The following is a 16,406-nucleotide window of genomic DNA, read 5'->3' as shown; positions in this document are numbered from 1 at the left end:
ACACGTTTAGATAGCTATATTCCATTTACAAAATGATCAACAAGCAATATACCACTAACATGCACCATATTACAATAGCTTGAATGCCTTTCATTAATGAGAACTGCTCATAGATCATAACAACCATGGCCCTATAAACCTATAGTCACAGGAATTATTGTTACAGGGCACAAAAATTATATTGGAACCTGGTAATTGCGCTGCTATGACATATACACTGGTTTAGAAGGCTCCAACCCATGCGCAACTCCAACAATGCTCATACTGTCGATCTACGTCCAACAAGGAAGAAAGAGGCCCAGTTCTGTGCAAACCAAATCCCTAAGTGGCTATGATGTCTCAGTACCCATCAATCTTTGGTCTGCCAATGTGTTGGAACGGGCTCACATAGTCCCAAGCAATGCGGTTATGCTAATCCTCACACACAACAATTAAGAATCAGTGGGAAAAGGAATTTTGTCGGGCGGATTGTCCTTAGCGGCTGGGACAAATTAAAGCCAATTTCTGAGCGATCTTTCCAAGACATAGTCACCAAAGAAAAATGATATGGCGACAAGTCAATCTAATTCGATCTTTGTATTCTCCACTGTTAATCAATCTGAGGTTTACTGCTCCAGCACACTAAAAATGACAACGACCTTTCTCTTTTGAACAATGTGTAAATTAACCTTCAGACTTCACGGAATCCAGTTGCTGCACAAGTCACATAATGGGAGAATTTGATTTCTACTGTGGACAATCTCGGCCTGGGTGCTTCGGTCACTGTTCCGAGCGATTTATATGTCACCTTGCAACTCAAACAAGCTTTTAAAAGCTAGATTTCCTTGTAATAGGAACTTGGCCCTTTCAATGGCCTCGTTCCCCGACAATAACGACTCCAGAGAGTATTTCGGCTCCACTACAGGCGTGCACAGTGAATAACTAGCAACCGACAACAAATTCACAACCTCACCTTCCAACGCTGTCAACATATTATGTTTGAGTTGAATCCAGATCCACTTGACGACATTGATCCTTGACAATTGATCAAGTCGATCTCTGGAGCATGTTGATTACACATCGTATCTCCTTGTATCCTGTAAGTCGTCATTCGTTGCACCCGCTCAACTGGCCAACGTACTCCAATGTGGTCTATCCCCTGCACTTCATTATGTTTGGTGTAAGTTCGACAGAGACCACGAATTCTCCACTCAACAACAAGTCTGTCAATGTTGTTCCCTTTGGCAATTATTTCAAGCACTATGCCGACCATACTACGAGCGTTGTCCCCTTTGGCAGTTGTTTCAAGCATCACTCCAATCAGACTAAGGGAGTAACAGGTCAGTCGAACCTATTATCACTCAAACCAGCAGGGGACCTAAAGGGGTCCTAAGAGGGCAACTGCTAGGTTAAGGGCAATGGTGGAGGCTTAGCCCACTATCACCACAACTAAGTCTCCCTGCTCTTTATGGACTTTCACCGTTGGGAGGATTCTCGGTAGTGTAGGGATCACTTGTAAAGTATATGTCAATGGATAGATGAGAAGTGACCTTGAAAAACTTTTCCCAAGGATGGAGTGAAGAATGGAGCTTACTTGCACTTTAAGTAAGGGACTTGGTCCACCAGGGATAGGGGGTGACGATTGGAGGGTTGAGGGAGAAGGAATAGGCTTATAGATGAGGTTCTCAATCCCTATAATCCTTGGGAAACTAGGATTCCCAGATGGTCCTTGACAAATAATATTTATTGGGAAGTGGGACCACACGGGCCAAGTGGACCCAGCCCAGGTTCGGGGATGGAATGTAGCAACCAATGATGTTCCTATCCCGGACAAGGTGAGGGGAAAGATCAAACAAGATTATTTACTTCAAAAGGTTGAATTGATCATATTGAGGTCTAGCCTTGGGGATCCCTAAGCACAATTTTATCCTAGAGCTAGGGCTTGGGATTCCTGGAGATTCCATCGTTAGAATTGCCTCAAATTTGGAGGAGAGGGAGGGGACCCACCAACGTAGTAGTTTGTAGGAGATTGAAATTTTTCCTTGAGTCAATTCCTGGGAAATTGATGCCCTAGGTGACCTAATGGGGCTAGACCTAGGGAAAAAAGGGAAAAGGATAAAAAAATAGGGTTAAAATGATCACCCTTTTTGAGGGATCAATGCCTAATTCACTTGGGGATATGGAGCCAAGGATGATGATGAGTAAGGACTTGGTTTCTTGATCAAGGAGGCCCGGAAAGTCAGCTTCATCCAATTTTGAGATGAAGAAAAGAAAAGTGACCTTCAAGCATTTATACTTCAAAGCAAATGATGCAAGATTATTGAGACAATTAATCTCTGGGACATTTCATTTATATAACATTGGCCCATACATTAAGTTAGCTAAAACATGCTCAATTCCACATTTTGATTATGCAACAACTAGCCCTAATTTTAGCAGTATGCAGCCACAAGAATAATAACATCAAAATTCACAACGTTATAGAGTATATCCAACCAACATTTCATTCACAAGACAAAGCTCCAAGACAAGATAAATAACCCAAATCCATACGTCAAAATTCATCCATCTCCAAAAAATATCCACCAAGGAAAAAAGGCAAAGTTCTTTAAAGATAAGAGATCCCAAGTCAAGTGATCGTCCAAATGAATGTATCTAACATCAATATATATCCTCCTAAGGAGTTTGAATTAGCCTATGGGCCTACATTAGCCCCTAATGATAAAATAATGTGCAAATAAAACCCCTATTGGTGACAAGCCCACCAAACTAGCTCACAAGTGTAAAAATAAGCCTCACAAGGGGCCAAATAATAATATGTACGTGTCGTAATGCCCTCCAAAGGCTCAATAATATCTTGAAGTGACATATTGAGGAATAAATTCCTCGGAATATGATGGACAAGTGGGTGGCCCCTTGTTCTCCAAGTAGTAGACTTGTGGTGCTCCTAGTGGGTTTGAGGGCACATAAATGACCCCATGGGTCTCCATATGAATCAGAGATGCCTGTAGATCCTCTGCAAGGGTCCAAGTGGTGGAATCAATGCTGCCATGACATGTACAAATCCTGGGATACCTGTCAAGAGTGTGGGGCTCCAGTGGGGGCTTACTGGGCGTAATGTACCAAGCATATCAACATCATCCCAAAAGTGGATCGCTAGTAGTCTTTGAGCATCCATGAAGATCCGTGGAGTGATATCTGTTGCTGTGGATGCCCATGGCTCTCTATGCACACCCTACATGTTCCAATGTAGACCTCTGGGGGTTAGGATCCCATATAGGGAAACCAAACCCAAATGGAACCCACATGCAATCCTGCATAAGATCCAATGTGTCCCCTAGGGTTCCAGTACAACCAATCATTAAAATAATTAGGTAAAAGAGCTTACAGATCATGGATAACAAAGTGGGCACTTCATAATGGCATGCCCTTTCGTAGTGGGCTTTGGCATGTGCTAGTGTCTCTAAGCTCCAAAGGGGGTTAGCCAAGTACATTATTAGGTGGTTTCAACCCTTAAAGGGGATAGTATGTCCAAGGTACATCCCTCTAATGGGGGTGGCAAGTGACAAATAAGTGAGATGGAATAGGGAATGAGAGGGGTAGTCCTGGGTCACATAGTGGGGCATAGGGGTAGGCTAGATAAGGGGAAGCCCACACTGGGTATGTAATGTATAGGAGGGAGAAATCGTGGTACATGAGGTGTCGCGACCTTGATTTTTCCACCCTTCTTTATATACCTTTTGCCTTTTATGAATTTTCTTTACTTAATTGCTCGAGGATCAAAGGACAAGAGCATGATGTGTAAGATATAGCAGTGATTACACACTTTAGGTAGGGCGGTTCATTTCCCCCCAGGGGTTGGGACAATCATGGGTTCTTGATGATAGAGGAGGCTCATATAGGGCCTATGGAACTAGGATGATGACCATAGATTGGGGTAGAGCTCACGTGATGGCTTTTGCCCGCGTGCTAATTATTTTTGTCCCGACCATCTTTTGCATTTTGTGGTAAAATTTCCTGTTAAATGTGGCCAATTATGCTTTTCATGTTTTTTTTAATTGCTTCAACCTCCGGGGCATCATTCTAGGCTTGACCCAAGGGTGGGGGCAAAGGGATAGGGAGGCGGGCCCTATTTGGACCCAAAATGGAAATGTGGACCCAGGCAGGAGGAAAGATGAATGGGGGGTATAGTGAGTGGAAAGGGAGTAATATGTGTGGCTAAGGGGTCGAGACCACACGCCCAAAGTCGGGGTTTCCCAAGTAGTACCACCGTAGAACCAAATGGTCAATAAAGGAGATCTCACGAGACTAAGATCTAAGGGTAACAATCAAAAGAGATCAAGGGAACAAGAGTACAAACTAAGCCGACTCTTTTCGCCAAATCCCCCCATCAATACATACCCAAAAGTATCCGTGATAAGTAAACCCAATACTCAATTACCAAATGAGTAGACATACCTTTAGATTTGGGAGGCCCACCTTCAAACATATGATTAATACAGGTGGGTGAGGGACCACATGGCTGGCAGAGAAATGGCACAACGAGCTAGTAGGAGGCTGCAAGGGGCTGCTGGCTACCGGCTAAGCTTCATTAAGGAGAAAAATTTCTCCTGGGGATATTACCCATGAAGTGGTGGGTAACGGGCCCCTATAAATGGAAACTTGTTGGGAGTCGAGTCTGTAGATTGCAGCTCCCCGAGTAATGCAATGTGCCCTCAGTCGGTGTGACGACCATAATTTGACACCCCCTCCTATGCACAAATAGATACATGGGCACGAAAATATTACGTACATTGTCTCGCGACTTTGGCTCAACGCTGTCAATGGCACAAATCACACCATGATTTGGATTCTACAGGTATCAAATTAATGTTTCAATTCGACGGGCAGTATACCAGTCCCTTAAGGACACCCTTGCTAGTTGATTTCAGTCTGCACGATTATAACAATCGGTATTCCTCTTCGTAGCACAACTCCCAAAACTTGATCTTTAGGAATGCGTTGCTGGCAAATGGATTTCTCTTTAGCACCTGGAGAAATAACTGTAAACAGTTTGAAACCCTCAGGCTGGCAGGAAAACCAGCTCTGATGCCACTGTAATCATCCCAAACGGGAAATTTTGCAAATTTTTCAACAAAATTCTTCATAGAGAAATTTCTTTCATCCAACATAAGATTGCCATGTAAAATATAACAAATAAAGTGCTGCAACTCAACAATATGATGGATAGAAATACGAGGAATAAAATAATCTCAACTTTTATTATAATAGATAATGTGGGGTTTACATGCTGCTACATCTAAAATAACTGAGATGAAAAGCTGGCCTCCAAGATAATCTGCTGCACTGCACCGACCCTCCAAATTGACATGAATTGCATTGCTAAGCTCTCCTGTGAATTCTGGATGAATTCACCAAGGGGAGATTGGTACTCGCTCAATCTCACTAAATCACCCAAGGGTTTCTGCCTGGGGCTACAAATGAAGTAGAGAATCAGGTCCTCCAACCTCTCACACAAGAAGAAGGATCAAATCCAAGAAGCCCTCTAATGGCCTCCTCCTCTTTTTATAAATCTGATGGACCCCTCTAGAACCTCCTATTTTATTATTATTTTAATCATGGAGCACTTTTCCCTCTTTTTTATTTCAATTAAAATATTCTTTTTAATGTGGGAAAAGGGTAAATTGGCCACCATGTCTCCTCAAGTCACTGAAAATCACTTCTAACCATCCCATCCTGTAGATCTTCTCGTTCTGGTTCCAATGAGCTATTACACTAAGGTGTTTTGTCAAGTATTCCTCTCGGAACACCACCTTAAGCGTAATTAATTGAGTTAGGCCCAATAATAACTCTGTTTTTCGAAAGTTGTCAGAATGCAACGGAACAAAAGGTCAACTGCGTAAAAGATGGAACATGCGAAGCGAATGACATTGGATCCCATAGAAACTCCTCAAAACCCCATGAAACATCTCCAAAAACCCCTGTGCCCGCTGATGACTTAAACATACACCTGTGACATGTTTGCCTTCAACCCTGAAAGTCCATTTAACCATGCTATAAGGAACACTAGAAAAAGGAACATCATAGAGTGAACAAAATTCATTTAACTGCCTCCATGCACATCAATTATCATTATAGAGCATTGATGCAGATGCATTAGAGCTTCCAAGCCATTAAGTCTTCAATGCGGAAAAGCTTCAAAAAGGGGTCTTTATTTGTGAGAAGAATTTATATTTTTCTATGTAAAAAAATTATATTTTTTGAGTTGAGATATTTTATGATTTTTAGAACTAAATAGTCATAGTTTTAGAAAAGTTTTGGATAGGTGAAAAACTATGGATAGGTGAGATTTTGTCCATAAGGCAAAAGAAAATCCTACCTTGAAAGGGGTGAGAGATTCTAGGGATGGATTGAGTGCTTTAGAATCTAGAAAAATATGCTTATGGAGTGATTTGAGGATTTAGGAAGACCTACTTTATTGCGTGATTTATGGAGTGCTTTTAGATTTAGAAAATATATTGCATTTCTTAATTCTATTTATTGTAAACCTATGGGCAGTGAGAACTAACGGCCAAATGAATGTGGAATCAGGTCAAGAGAGAAATGTATGATTGTGAGGTTATGCGTGTACAACTTTTCTTTGTTAATGGAAACGCAGATTTGCCAAAGGCTTTGTGTATGACTCCTTGTATTATATTGTGTTATGTTAAATGCTTTGAGTTTGCATGAAAAGTTAAAACATTAATTTGAGTTTGCATGAACTCATTGAAGTGGAACAATTTGTGTGAATTGTTGGAGAGGTGGGAGTTATATTATCTTATTTAAAAGTATTTGGGGATGTCATTAAATGAGCGTTGGCTATCAAGAATAAAACTTTGGTTATGAGCATGTTTTACATATGGGTAATGTTGCATACTTAGCTTGGTCGTATATTAAGATTGCAGGTGCGTGTAAGTGGACATTGCAGGAAGAGATGAATTTTCCTGCATCAAGTTGTATCGGAGCTTGTTAGCTCTTCCGAGAAGAGAGTTAGAGAAGAGAGAAATGAGTTGTGTAGCAAAAGGAGATTGGAGAATTGCAACAGTGCAATAGGTAATCTGGTCTTTATATTTGTGAATTGATTTGTGTAGAGGAATTGATGTTTGGAAGTAGCAATTGAGGGAAAGTTATAGTGAATCATAGCTTGGAAGTGTGATAGAAAGAGCAAGTGAAGAAATAATTGTGGCAAAAGAACCTTGTAGTAGAGGAAGCAAGGAACAAGTAGAACTTCTCAAAAAAAGTAAACCGACTAAGTGCAACAACCAAAGGAGCAGAGGAGTGCTTGAGAAGGTTCTAAGGAGAGAACCGAAGAAAATACCAACAGGTCAAGCTAGTGAAGAAAGCTTGATGAGGTATTGAGTAGCAAGAAGAGGGGACTTGCTACAGAGGAGAGGTTTGGTTGCAGTTAAATGTTGAGCATGGAGAAACTCACAAAGATGGAGAGAAGGATGACCATAGAGGGTCATGACAAAGGTTCAGGTGGAAGCCACAACAACAGGAAAGAAGTTGTCAAGGAAAAAGACATCAAGAAGAAAACAAGTGATGAAGAGGTTAATAGGGAACTCACTGATATTAAAGTACAGTTGGATATACCTAGGGAGCTGCTACAACAAGAAGCCGAAGACCATAAATGTGGATGGATTTTCAAGAAGAAAGTTAAATGGCCGGTTAAGGAATTGTTTGCAAGAAAGCTGCGGAAGAAGATGAGTCATATGATAATAACCTGGTTGAAAGAAGGGGAACTCAAAGCAGTTGAGTACGAGGCAGAAAAAGTGCACTATTGTGAACTGGAACAAGGACCAGTCCTTGGTGAAGAAGAGGATGTAGCAATGGATGAGATCCAATAATCTCATATTTATGAAGCTATTGAATTTTCTGTGAATGCGGCGGGCATTGAAATTGATTTTGAGCATGAATATAATTGAAGAAATAGAAGCCAATCTGCTTCCTAAAGATAGCGTTAAACCTCAAGTAAAACATTCAAATTTAGTGTTTAAGGATTTTGAGGAGGAGATGAGGTATTTGGAGGAATGACTAGCAAGAGATACAAGCGACTGCATAGAGGTTGCAGACACAATTCAATCTGTTTTAGAGCAGCATATCAGAATGCCATACAGCAGTAGTATGGAGGAAGAGAGCATGCATTAAATGGGAGTTGACAGCAGAAGATTTCAGCAGCCAAGAATAAATTTGGATGAAGAAATCAATGTGATTTGGATGTTGATGAAGAGTGTCCAGACAGAGGTACAGTAGAAGGAAGAAGGTAGTTAGCAATATGGTACATTTGACTGATCAAGTATACATCAGCCAAATCAAAGGAAGGCTGCAATTTTAAGTTTGGAAACCTGGAGAGACAAAGGCAACAGAAGCTGAAGAAGTGGAGCAGCAACATAATGAAGTGGATTGCAAATTACAAACTAAAGTTTGGGATACTGGAGGATTCAGAAATTGATGACACATAACCAGGAGGTCATGAGCTTTTTCCACCTTGGGAGTCTGATGTAGAAGCATTAGAGCTTCCAAGCCATTAAGTTGTCAATGTAGAAAAGCTTCAAAAATGGGTCTTTATTTTTTAGAAGAATTTATATTCTTCTATGTAAATAAATGGTATTTTCTGAGTTGAGATATTTTATGATTTTTAGAACTAATGAGTCAGGGTTTTAGAAAAGTTATGGATAGGTGAAAAACTATGGATAGGTGAGATTTTGTTTGTAAGGCAAAAACAAATCTACCTTGAAAAGGGTGAAAGATTCTAGGGATAGATTGAGTGATTTTAGAATTTAGAAAAATATGCTTATGGAGTGATTTGAGATTTAGAAAAATCTACTTTATGGAGTGCTTTTAGATTTAGAAAAGATATTGCATTTCTTAATCCTATTGATTGTAAGCCTACGGGCAATGAGAACTAATGGTGAAATGAATGCGGAATCAGGCCAAGGGAGAAATGTATGATTGTGAGGTTATGTGTGTACAACTTTTCTTTGTTAATGGAAATGCAGATTTGCCAAAGGCTCTGTGTCTGACTCCTTGTATTATATTGTGTTATATTGAATGCTTTGAGTTTGCATGGAAATGCTAATTTGAGTTTGCATGAATTCATTGAAGTGGAGCAATTTGTGTGAATTGTTGGAGAGTTGAGAGTTATATTGTCTTATTTAAAAGTATTTGGGGATGTCATCAAATGAGCATTGACTATCAGGAGTAAAGCTTTGGTTATGAACATGTTTTACATATGGGTAATGTTGCATACTTAGCTTGGTCATATATTAAGTTAAGATTGTAGGTGCGTGGAAGTGGACATTGTAGGAAGAGATCACTTTTCCTGCATCAAGCGCCAGACTCTTTGTGTAATTAAACAACCTTGAGAACCTAATGTTTTTCCTAAATCAAGAGCAAGGAAGCAACAACTTTTTTGCACCCGTGCTTGTACTTCCTCTCCTACAAAAAAATATTGAAGGTTTTGTTGTGAAGAAGCGAGGACATCTAGCAGTGTTATATGTTGAATATCTTTAACTTGATAAAGTGTTCTACTCCTGGTTGAAGCACTCCACATTGAGAGGATATTTTGATAGTAAGAAACTCATTGTTCCATGACAAAACCCCAACTATGCAAATCCGAAAGATTATAGCATACTTAATTGGAAAGGCAGTACCCTTGGATCAAAAGAAGCTGGGGATAATTTCTTGCAAGGAGGGAGGAAATGGTGGTATATAAGGGTTTATTTTATCGTGTATTTCAAACATCAATTACTTTTAGTCGCCCTCATGTGAGGAAAGTTATTTGTTTTGAGCAGTTTATTCTAGGCTAGTCTATAATAAGCTTAAGATCTATATTTATTTCCATTCTCTACTTTTATGACAAACATATATTATAAATATATATGCAAGTGTAATACAAAATATAGCCGTATCTTTGAAGAAACATATTCTCCCTCGTTCTGACGCTTGTATTGTGTGTTCTTATCAGTTTGGTATTGGAACTATCTGCTTGTATTATCTTCTCAACCAAAACTATGTTTACCTTACTTGCAAAGGCACACAAATGCACCATGAGAACATATTGAAGTTGTTCTTTAATGTATAAGCGAAAACAAGGATATAAGAAATGCTTTTGGTTAGGGGATGAATGTTTAAATAAGGGGAACATTAGGGACAACATTCCTTTTCATTTTATGTCTTACTTTGTTTCATTGTCTCAATTTCAACATTTCTATAGGTTTTCTTTTTCCTTTTTGTTTCATGATGGTCTTGGTTGTGGTCACAACATAGGGCAAAGTGAAATAAAAGAAGAGATAACGAGCTTTTTGTTGGAAACAATTAGATTTTTTAAGCATCAAGGATGGTATAAAAATGTTTTCTCATCGTCATTAGGTTTTTTTCTTGGTTATTTTCTCTTGACAATCATTTTTTTTGGGTACAAAAACACGAAGGGAAAATTTTAGAAACTTAGGTATGTTGTCAATGGATAAGTGGAATTTACTTTGATGTAGAATGAGTGTAATTCTTGACTAGAAATGGCAATACAATTTTCATTAAAATAATGGATGAATTCATATACATCTGAATTGAAGAGAGGGGAGTGTGATGTGCTCATTTCTTCTTTACTAAATTTCCCTTTATTTTCTTTAAACCCTATTGTTGTCTATCCATCTTGAACAAGACCATTGATTGTATGCAAACAAGGAGGTAATAGAGCCCATTCAAGGATTACTAGTATCCTTGTGGTGATGGGGCTTAGTCACAAGACACATTGGATAGACATTTAATTTTTCTTACTTATGGCAATTTTTAAAGTTTACAAGAGAATCCCTTGATATATTACCTTCGTCTTTCAATTTTTTCTTTTCACAAAATTTTGAACCATTGTTCTAGGTCATTTATAAGTGCTAATAATATTTCATCCTTCTTTTTTTTATACATATTTGTGATCCATCTGTATATGGAGCCAATTGTAGTTTTAACATTCTTTGATTTTTCTTTTTGCATTCTAGGTGATGTTGCTAGGAAGGTTACATCACAGAAATCTTGTGAACTTGGTGGGATATTGCGTAGACAAAGGTGAACGCATGTTGGTTTATGAGTTCATGAGCAATGGAAGTCTTGCGACCCATTTGTATGGTAAGTTTTCTTTAATTGATTTATGTTTTGTGTTCTTGTAGGACATATATACTATATCTTATAGAATTCAAATAGCTGTTTCTTATAAATTATTTCATGTTATTTATTGTTAAAATGATCTCTTGTTATAACTCAAAAGCTTTTTTTGATGTAATTGATGTAATTTTTTTTTGAAATATATTGAATGATTGAAAACACATACCTATTTGCAATCTTACCTTGCAGACCCACTCTCAAAGATATCCAATGCCTGAAAACCAACTGCAACCCTAGAGCTATGTAGGAAGGTTGCTCACCCTCACCACAACTCTTCGTCTCAGTGTAGGCCAATTCTCATTCGGCTCAAGGGGATATTTCCTAGAAAACAAGTTTAAGATATGTGTTAGAAATCAACTAGATGGTGGATTGCTAAGACTAGTTCCTATCCAATGGATGATGGAGTTTGTAATAAACATAAATAAACAGAGGGATAGGCATAGATACTACAATATAGTTAAAAAAACATTCTATATATATATATATACACCTTTTCAATGAGAATTCACAATGCCCTCTTCACGCCTATTTATATAGGGGGGCACCAATTGTAAATCATCATTCACTTTTATCAATGTTGCTGACATCGTGTTGGCTCGAAAATTGCCAAGGGTGTAGAAAAGCAAAATTTTGTAAAAATTGGGAAAATATTAGAAAATATCGTCAAAATTAAAAATATACAAAATATTGATTTTCTTTAAATTTTTTAACATAAAAGCATCAACAACATCAAATAAATGCATTGCCGCATAAATATGAAAACAATACTAGTATATAAGATGGATACAATGTCTAGTGCTAGATCTGTCGTATTTCCAACTGCTTGGATTCATCAGTGACCATGCACTCCAAGCACTCATACAACCCATTTTTCACCTCCCTAATCTGATCTTCTCCTAACTGAGCTTTGTAATGATACCTTTGATTCAGGAAATTTGCAGCCGCATGTATAGGACAATGGAGTTGATTGTTCCATTTGTTATTAATGACCTCCCAAATAGGCCCATATTTACCTACTCTATCCTTGTAGGCTTCCCATATCTGCTTCTTTGCCTGATCCATAGCCTGATAGATGTATCCCATGGCCAACTTTCCCCATCCAACAACCACAACACCTTAACAAGGGGCTCACCAATTTTTAAAATCTCTGCTGTTTTTTTTCCAAAAATTGTTGTCAAAAACTTTCATTTTGGTGTCTTTTCCATCCAGTTAGCAAGCGTACTGAGATGAATCCCAGTCATCATGGGAAAACATTTTCTGCAAGATTTTCTGCTGGGAAGTAAGAAATTGAAACATGAGGAAGTATGTTTCAAATCTCGTGATGGCAAGCCTAACAAGGTCTTTGCTCCCATTGTTTTTCCTCTTTAGGATTACCATCCATGAGTGGTTGTTGATATATTTTGTGATACACTTGGCATGCTCTACAATGTTCTTTACCCATTCCATGTTGCTTGTGTCCTCAAGCATGAGGTCTATACAATGTGTAGCATATTGCACCCAAAATATGGTCCTTTATTTGAATTTTAGCATCTTTCCCACAAGAACATAGTTTGAGGCATTATCTGAGATGAGCTACACAACATTCCTCTTCTCCACTGTCCTAACCATCTCATCCAAAAGCTCAAATAATAGGTTGGTACCTTTCACCCTTTCAAATGCATCAACTGATTTCAAACATATGGTTCCTTGAGGGAAAGAGAAGGGAATTTATGAAAGTGTAGTTTTTTCCATCAATACATCCATCTAACATGTGGAACAACTTCTTTTAGTCCATGACTCTTTAAGCTTAGTCAAACATTCTCCAATGGACAAAACCTCTTTTTTCAAAAGAGTTCTCTTGAAGTCATGCATACTAGGGCCTTTGAAGATGCTTCTTGTGTTAATTTTAGGGCTAGATAGTTCTCTGCTGTAGATAATTGCATTTTAAAACATTTTTCTGCATTTTTTTCACATTGTGTTCACCCCATATCATCATAAGCAATTATATAGAGAGAACATTCACATTAACAATGTAGAGGAACAATAGAAGAAAAGCATACACAATAGAGACACCAGGATTTTGGTGAGAGACCAGGGCAAAACCTCACAGGGGGGAAAACCTCGAATCAAGTCTTCTTCTTCTTAGATATTCATCAAATGTTCAGCTGAGATACAATCCAATAGTATTATTGTAACGAGATTCAAGTCTTTCAACATCAAACACATTAGACCTCCCAGGGCCAATCTTGAATCTTACAAGGGCCTCATGAGATGGCAACAGAGAAGCCTATCAAGGAGGCATTCACAAGCCCTCCACAAGACCTCTGATAGATCTCTTAGTGATCAACATATGAAGCCATAAGGGCTGCCTCTATGTTACTATAAGTAGCATATATCTCTGTCTCAAGTAGCATAAATGTTACTGCCATAAGAGCATGTGTCACTGTTATGTAGCATTGTGATATCACTGTCAAGTATTACTGTCATCACAATCATAAGGACACTGCCGTACATCACTGTCACAAGGACACTGCCATACATCATTGTCATAAGAACACTTGCCATATATCGTTGTCATAAAAACACTGCGATATATCACTGTCATAAGGACACTTCCCATATATCACTGTTACATCACTGCCATATAAGAACAAACAACACTGAAGATAACCTCTGCAACTCAATGAACTAGGGCACAAGTGACAACCCTTTTACCATGAATCTTTCATTCTTGAAATCAGTGATATAGAGCTCAAACCATCTGCCCTTATTGTCCTTCACAAGAGACTATTGAGGGTTTTCCAAGCAGATTCTAACAATCCATTATACGTGTACATACGCTGCTATGCACATTGCAAACTGTCCAAACTGGACTTCAACTCCTACCAAATTCATCAAAGCACAAGAGATAATCACATACCTCTGAAAGATGTCATGTTTCTGCCCTTTGTTACACTTCGGCCTGTGCACAAATCCCTGAAGTTTCGGCCCTGGTTAGGGCTTTCTGTAGCTGCTAAATCAGTTTTACAACTTGGCATCCAAACACTTCATTACTTGCGTTAACCATTCTCTAACCAACCCTTCCTCTTGTATTGTCTTTCAAGGGAACTCGACCACCCTTTACTGCCCTATCTATGGTTATAGTGGCACTGTCCAACAACAATACAAGAGCTCGACCCTCCCTGAAATTAACACAGAACCATATGCGGCCTATTCACAAAGATTAGTATAATACTTTACATAGAAATCTGCCTTGAGGTCTTCTCCAAACTCAGCCAACAAGCTCCTAGTCACATCGAACCAAGACAAAGAAAATAGATGAAACTTCGTCCTTTCTTCTCTTTGGGATGACTCCTCTAGGTCCGCGACTGCCTTAGGTTGCCTTTCTCCAAAGATGTGTTGAACTTGTTGTGGTTTGAATCAGCTCCAAAGGCCCTTTATTTATACTAATCGTTGGAGGAGCCAAGGGGTACCTTTGTGCCAAGATGTCCCTTCACTTAGTGAGGCGGACTTGAGGAAAAAACCCTTTTAATTTGCTCTTTAAATATATTTACCAAATACCTTGATGATTGCTTGCCCAAATAAAGTTGTCAAAATAATAATGAGATGAGTGCCAAGCTGACTAAAAATAATAATTTCCTTTATTCAAAGATGAATTTTCTCTTGGGGCAAAATGGTTTCTCTTTGGGGTATTTGGGCTTCTCCTTGGGTAATTGGATTTCTCTTAGGGAAATTCATCCCAAAGCTACCCCAAATTTCAACTTCTTGCAGATATAACAAAGTTTGGCATAGCTTGGTAATAGTGTGAATGGGCAACATTAAAGGGGATCTATGTGCATTACTACCATCTAGGAATGTATTGAAAAGCAACTTTGCATTACTTTTTCCAATGATTATATAAGGTGGGTTAAGTTAGACTTGGTTGGGAGGCAGTGGCACTAACAAAGGCAAAGGTGGGGGAAGGTATGAAATAGCTTTCATTGTTCATCCTCTTTTTACTGGCTTTACTCTAAGACCGAAGAGGGGGAGGAACATAACGGAAGGGGTCATGGACATTGGTGGAAGGCATAGAGGAGGAGTCTTGAAGCTCAAAATTTTCAAACCCACTTTTGCCTCTCCTAGCCATAACTTTTACAAGTTCCCTCTTCTTTGCAATTTTTTCTTGTATAGCTTTTTCCCTAGCCTTTGCCTCCTCAAACTTCTAAAACTTTGCAATGTATTTTGCCCTAATAGCCCCTATCACTTCACTTTGTGCTTCACCTGGAGATACTTGACCTCTTATTCCATCGAAGTGTTGTTTCAACCTAAAAATACCCCCACCTTTTCCTTGAGTGCCTGCAAAATTTGCATAACATTTTGCCTTCAACAAAATCACAATGAACCCATGCATCATCTTTCGCTTTTGCACCCATGGTGGGTGATGAAATTTCAAATTTAAAGGGAAAGTGATTTGCAAATAGGAAATGAAACGCAACTAAGTAAAATGCAAAACCTATGACAAGTTTGAAGACAAAAAAATACATATTTAGCTTATAAAGTGGGGCTGTTTTTACTTGAAAAAGGGGAAAAAAAAACAGGGACAACAATCAAATCTGGAATTTTTAAAGAGAGAAAGCATACATGGGAATGAAAACTAGCCTCCAAAGCCTCCTTCCAAAGATGTTAACTCAACTAGACAACTCCAAACTCCAAGAACCTCTAAAATTGCCACTGTTGTTGCATGACTCAGTGCTATTATAGAACTCTCCAAGCTCTCTTATGATCACAAAAACTTGAAATGAGAAGTGTGAGGCAAATAGGAGCTCAACCTTGGAGGTATTGGGTTGGCCCCACTGCATATGCTTATATATATATATATATATATATATATCAAAACTTTCAACGTGTCCATCAGTTCACCTAAGAGGGCAGGGTGTACCCACCCATCACCCGATTGAGGGTCTGGGGTCCAAGCCCTGTGCAATCCCATTATGACCCTTATAAAGGCCCGATGGTGGATTGAAGTAATATAAATTTACAAATTACAGCTAAACTATGCATGGTGGACCCACCCATTGCCTCATCAGGGGGTTCTGGGAGTCCAAGCCTTGAGGCACAAACACACATATGCCAACCATTCGCTGGATGCAATGTTCGTGGTAAGGGATCCACCCGTTTGCCCCATCGAGGGTTAGGGGTCCTGTTGCCGCCTAAATCCACTTTGTTCCCCAGCACTTCGTCCTCCTTCCGACACTTCATTCTTCCTTCCACTATGA

At 39.0% G+C, this 16,406-nt stretch overlaps 1 protein-coding gene across 7 annotated transcripts in view; it reads left to right on the top strand.

The window, feature by feature from the left end:
* LOC149183927 (calcium/calmodulin-regulated receptor-like kinase 1) overlaps positions 1 to 16,406 on the top strand; it is a 173,962-nt gene that overhangs the window by 100,668 nt on the left and 56,888 nt on the right. For all 7 annotated transcript variants that reach the window (XM_089417321.1, XM_089417323.1, XM_089417317.1 and 4 more), the window contains one exon: positions 11,010 to 11,136. In XM_089417321.1, coding sequence (XP_089273447.1) covers positions 11,010 to 11,136 — 127 coding nt within the window. The remainder of the gene's footprint in view (positions 1 to 11,009; positions 11,137 to 16,406) is intronic.

This window comes from Pinus tabuliformis, chromosome 3_2 (genome assembly GCF_031772625.1).
Source record: "Pinus tabuliformis cultivar Carrire ecotype Pingquan chromosome 3_2, CPIR1, whole genome shotgun sequence".
Lineage (NCBI taxonomy): Eukaryota > Viridiplantae > Streptophyta > Pinopsida > Pinales > Pinaceae > Pinus > Pinus tabuliformis.
Note: the sequence above shows the minus strand (reverse complement) of the source record. Positions and strands in the feature narration are given on the sequence as shown.